Source organism: Ascaphus truei, unplaced genomic scaffold (assembly GCF_040206685.1).
Source record: "Ascaphus truei isolate aAscTru1 unplaced genomic scaffold, aAscTru1.hap1 HAP1_SCAFFOLD_1185, whole genome shotgun sequence".
Lineage (NCBI taxonomy): Eukaryota > Metazoa > Chordata > Amphibia > Anura > Ascaphidae > Ascaphus > Ascaphus truei.
In genome coordinates this window covers 85,004-91,003 of record NW_027454055.1, presented here as the reverse complement: position 1 = coordinate 91,003, position 6,000 = coordinate 85,004, and the positions used below count along the sequence as shown (strand labels likewise).

Genomic DNA, 6,000 nt, shown 5'->3' with positions numbered 1-6,000 from the left:
TCCCTGCTTCAGCACAGGTGGCTCAATTGGTGGCTCACTCTTTGCTGAAGCAGGGATATCCTGAAAATATGACCTGTTTGTGGCCCTTGAGGACTGGAGTTGGCCACTCCTGGCGTATGTAATCGTTTTATTACACAGGCAATAACACAGGTGCTTAAGCTGGGGGAAGCCATGGTTTGGGAAATCATCAGGACATGTTCATTTACTAAATGTGTATGGGTCCTACAGCTGTAATGCACAGGATGCAATAAGGCACTCAGGAGCTGGGCCTAAGGAGACCACAATAATTAACCACTTATGGTCATGCATAAAAGGGGTAATCAGACCCACAATCCTTTGCAGGGTTGGGAGTTAACACCGTTGCTGCCAGAGGTTTTCTCTGGCAGGGAAGGGGTTACTGAAGTTGGCAACAGGAGCACTGAGCTACAGAAGGCATTTAACACAAGAGGAAGCGAGGGGACACACCGACTCCCCAGGATGTGTGTGCCCTGTAGCATGATAGCACTCTAGTAGGATGTATGGCAGTGCTCAGAACTCCTTGACACCTTGCCGTGCTAAGCTCTGTTGCTATACACAGAACACGTACAGAGCGGGGAGCAGCGGATTTATGTCTGACCTCTATGGTGACCTCAGGAGCTTCCGCACCCACCCACCCACTAAGCTGATCAGTCCTAGAGGTAGCTGGTTTAGTAAATCTGCATCCATCCAATTGGATGTCCCGTTGTAGAGGTGATCGGTCAAGTTACTGCACCCACTGCTAAAGCCGACTAACCCTACAGACGACCGGTCAATGCCTCTGCGGCCACCCCCCAAGTTGTCCAAGTGTAGAGATGGCCAGGTTAATATATCTGCACCCATTATAAAAGCTGTGCTGTCCTAGAGGAGATGCGTCAGTCGACCCATCCTACAGGTTTCCTGGTCAGCATTTTAAGATGACCAGACCTAGAGGTCACAGGCTAGATATTGTCATATCCCTCCCCTGAGACATCCAGGCCCATATTTAAAGAATGGCCGGAGGAATACAGACTAGATCAGCCATAAGACCGGGGCCCAATTACTAAGCCTTGCTAAGCCATGAGACACCTACCAGCCCATTTAAATCAATGTTTTGGCCAAAACCAGCTTAGTAAATATGGGCCGCAGTTTTATGGGTGATCAGCTCTGTACACCCCCCCCCCCCAAACATCCTTTAAGCTGTCCATCCCTAGAGGAGACACTGTGTATCTCTTGCAGATGCATTGAGTTTGGTATAAAAGTGGACGGAGAATGGGAGCAGAAAGGGGTTCGGGGTGGCGTAGGAGGTGAGCTGACATGGAATCTACATACATTTTTTACATACTGAACACATATAGCACTTATAAGTACCCAGGCGGGTTAAAATTAGGCGTGTATTACTACAAAACACACAAGAAATGTTAGTCACCACTCCACTGCCGCAGAGACCTGCGACCCACGGCTGCGCTTTGCGTTTCAGGCCCCCGCAGCAATGACCAGGTTTTAATCGGACGCATAATAACACAAGGTAACGTACCCATCTCATATGTTACACTATTTTGCATATCAGAACAATTTTTTACACACTCGGTGGGCATCTGCGTTCCATAGTCCTTTGCTCTGCTGCCCTACATGGCTTTCTGCCCAGGGCAGGAGTTAAGAGAGAGATGCTGCATTATATTCTTTGGCAGAGACTGGGTCACTGTACAATGCTCTGCAGGTCGTTGAAGGTGGGAAAGCTAATTGAAGAGATGTGCTGTAGAGAGACGGAAGACTAATGTAGGAGGATAATAGAGTCCCGGTCTGCAGACCGGTTGAAGCGAGAGTAACGGCAGTATGCTTCTTATTCTGGGGCAATGGGTTATTAGGATGGCACAAGTACAGAATGAGGGCTGCACTAAAGTATCAGACCTCGGGATCTGCATAGAAAGACATGGAATGGCTAACGTTATGTAAATGGGGCTCTGGCCATATTCACATCACTTCAAACCTCAGTCTTCAAGAATTTTTCAGAGCTTTCCAGATAACCTCTGGCAACACAATACGTCACTGGCCAAAATCAACCCAATTAGCCACTTGTTTAAGGCCTGTGTCAAATTATATCAGGCCATATTCAGTACGCTGTGCTATGCCATAAGGCACCATTCAGCACGGCTCACTAAATATGGCCCTTTATGGAAGTGGAAAAGTTAATGGGCTGTAAGGTGTCTATAGTAAATATGGCCCAATTTGTTTAGTAGAATTGGTGACTGGCATGGTCTTTCCCGTGATCCTCTGCTTCTATCATGAATATAAAAATATCATGTTTGCTGTCAGCAAACCCTTGACTGGATCCTTACCACACTATTAACATGCAGTTAGTCAGCAGGTATGTGAGTGGGACGTTCTCCCATTGTTTTAGGCCTAGTAATGGATTATTAATGTAATGACTTTTGCTTCAGTGGGCGACACAAGTCTATGGTCCTCCAAGAAGATGTCCCGCTCCAGGTAAGTAAATCTTGCATGGACTGCACTCTCAACACCCCTCCTGTTGGGGGACCCGTCAATCCTCGGAGACGCCCAAGATGTCCATTGTTCCAAGCATTAGGTCTTGTATATACAGAATTCTTAAAGTCCTCGCCCTCGTGACGTCCTTCACGGTTTCACGCACTTCCCTTTCTTCTCTCTGCGCTGAAGTTTCCGGAGGCGCCTGGTCCACGCGTCCCTCCACTGGATGACCAGGCTGTTCTTGTCTGCCGTGAGTCCTGGCCTCTCTCCGGGTCCTTCAGTGCTGCCCATCACCAGGTACCGGCGGCTCAGTAGGACCTTGGGGCATTTGCAGGACAGGTCCTTGATGTGGATCCACAGAAAGTTGTCCCCACGTTTTACCCGGTCGTCTCGGCACTTGTACACGGAGAGCACATTGACAGTGAACTTCGCCCAGGATCCCACCATCTCCATCTCCAGGACGTTCACTTGGACCACTGCGGAAGAAAGAGAGTGAGAGGGGAATGTCCAATGAAGGCTGGAAGCTACTGTAAGGCTGTGTTCAATGTGCTGTGAAGCTGTTGTCTCTTTGCTGGGGGAGCCGTAGATGCATTGCTGGCCCCTCTTGCAGCTAAAGGTTTATAAACCAGTGACCAATAAATCGGCTTCCTCTTATGGTACACTGCTAGGCGGGCGGTGTTCCTATTCCCTTAACCCAGGGCTGGACAACGCCAGTCCTCTAGGGCCACCAACAGGTCAGATTTTCAGGATATCCATGCTTCAGCACAGGTGGCTCAGTCAAGGACTGATTGGTGCAGTCAGGTTTGAAGAATATCCCTGCTTCAGCACAAGTGGCTCAATCAGTGGCTCGGTCATTGTGCATTGCTGCAGCAGGGATATCATCAAAACCTGACCACTTGGTGACCCCTGAGGACTGGAGTTGCCCACCCCTGCCCTAACCCCTTCACTGCCAACAAGGCATTTTGCTTCTGACTGTAAGGGATTAGCTACCTAAGACTAGAGGCTCTCAAATCTTGCATCTACCTTCGTTATAGAGTGTAAGCTCCTTGGACAAGAACCCACCCCACCTACTGCACCAGTGTATGTCAATGTTGCAATGTTGCTGCTATTGTGTTCACCCAATCACTGTACTGCAATGCAGATTATGCTGGCGCCATGTAAATAAATAATGATAATTAGCATTATTAAATAATGATAAATTAGCAGCGTTTGGGATGTTCCGTTTTTTTGGAGTGCTGATGTCAGGGAGATTAAATAATAATAAATCAATGACCCATACGTGCTCTCTTTATTGCACCCTCCTTATTCTCACAAGATAAATAATATACAAGGAATGTCGATGATTGATTTCGAGTAAGATATATTAATGGAATTGTAAGAGTAATGCAGGTATGTATGTATGTGTATATATACACACACACACAAACACACACACACACACACACACACACACACAGACAAACACACACACATATATACACACACACACACATATATATTACAAAGAGCAACCACAGATATTATTTATATTATGATCTCTCAAGTGGTCAAATGATACTCTAAACCCATAAGGGTTCCCACTTGTTCATATATAGTATCTGGCTTTATCTGCTACAGCTAAGAACAGGGGAAGCGGAGGAAGCTAGAATCTCGTGTTAGAACCTCGTGTCGCACCGCGTCTGCCCATTCTCCCACTCGCTGTCACACCTCAGACCCTATCGGATCCTCGGCCCTATCATATTTAGGAGAACCTTGTGTCTATCCCACACGTGTGAATTCCCTTGCTGCATTGGCCTCTATCACCTCTGCTGGGACACTATTCCATGCATCCACCACCCTTTCGGTTACTTCCTCACACCTCCCCCGAGCCTCCCACCCTCCAGCGTCAGAGAGCGGCCTCTTGTTCCAGCTCTCCTCTTCCTCTGGAATACGCGGCCCCTCCTGCGCCTGGTAACAAAAAACCCTTGCTACATTTGAAAGTTTCATTCTTATTCCCCCTCTCGACAAGGACACGGAGAGGCTAATGATCAACTCAATCACCTAACTAGCAGCCCAAGGTGATAGCAAACTAATAATAGAGAATGGTGGGTGCACACGGTGAGCTAAGGTATGGAAAACACCCAGACACAGGCAGCGCAGGGATACTGTGAGGAACACGTATTCAGGTCTAGTTTAGCTTTTATATTACTTTGACTATCTATGTGGACCTTTCATTGACTTACTAGTCACTAATCAACCAGACTATTGGTTATATCAAGATACAGAGGTATTAGTGTACCATTGTGTTACATTGCAACTTATTGCTATATGTATCGTTGTTACACGGCGCACTTATTAGGAGTGACTTTAATACCTTCGCCCCTGAGCCACCTCTTGGTTACATTGATGGATCCTCGTTGGCATTGCTGCCGACGTTATTAAACGTATTTATACGTGCCTACGAGGCTTCCCCTGCCGTACGTTATGTGGGAACAAAGGGCGGAGGACAGCGCTATTACCAAATTGATCATAAAACCCCACCCGAACGTATAAAATACCAGTGGCGCTCCCTGGAGGAAGGAGGCAGTTATAACAACGAGAGAGAGAAAGAGGCACATCCCGTGAGACAAGATGCAGAGAGACCCCATAACGGGCCCCCGGGGCGGGGAACAAGATGTAGCACATTTATTAAATATGCAACTGATGGGAGAGCAAAGAAGACAAACTAGTTTGCAATACATGATGTGGGTCTCATCCCCATAGTTTGCTCGTGGCTTGGTGGCCCCTCTTATCAGGGGATCTCATTCACGTGCGCCACCTTAGCGTGTCATGCGATCTATATACCATCATCATCATCATCATCGGCCACCGATGCCACATTGTCTCCCATTGTGATGGTATTTGTCACATTAATAACGTCTACTCAATCTACGGCTTCCTACGCGGGCGCTATTTACACCAGTTAAATGAAGACGCTGTGGTGGCCACGCCGTCCTTACACTTTGTATATTCTTTTAATCACTGTTCATACTTATACGGTGATATCTTTTTCATGTAATCCTTCACCTTTAATATTAATAAAAGTTATATATGACCCTTTTCTGGCGGGGTGCGACAAAGGGAACTCTTTTGAGAACACCTCTGTGTTTTCTGCTTCTGTTCTTCTTTATCCCCCCACTCCCTTTAATCCTACACGCTGTATATATGAAGGTCCGTTAGTCTTTCCTGATCAGTGTTACGCTGTATATATGAAGGTCCGTTAGTCTTTCCTGATCAGTGTTACACTGTATATATGAAGGTCCGTTAGTCTTTCCTGATCAGTGTTACACTGTATATATGAAGGTCCGTTAGTCTTTCCTGATCAGTGTTACACTGTATATATGAAGGCCCGTTAGTCTTTCCTGATCAGTGTTACAGTGTATATATGAAGGCCCGTTAGTCTTTCCTGATAAGTGTTACAGTGCATATATGAAGGTCCGTTAGTCTTTCCTGATCAGTGTTACAGTGTATATAGGAAGGTCAGTTAGTCTTTCCTGATCA

At 46.7% G+C, this 6,000-nt stretch overlaps 1 protein-coding gene across 1 annotated transcript in view; it reads right to left on the bottom strand.

Moving 5' to 3' along the window:
* Positions 1-1,415: 1,415 nt before the first annotated feature.
* Positions 1,416-6,000, bottom strand: part of LOC142475357 (netrin-3-like) — a 77,595-nt gene continuing 73,010 nt past the window's right edge. Inside the window, exon 6 of the mRNA XM_075581271.1 lies at positions 1,416-2,957. Within this exon, the coding sequence (XP_075437386.1) occupies positions 2,629-2,957 (329 nt within the window). The 3' untranslated portion in view covers positions 1,416-2,628. The remainder of the gene's footprint in view (positions 2,958-6,000) is intronic.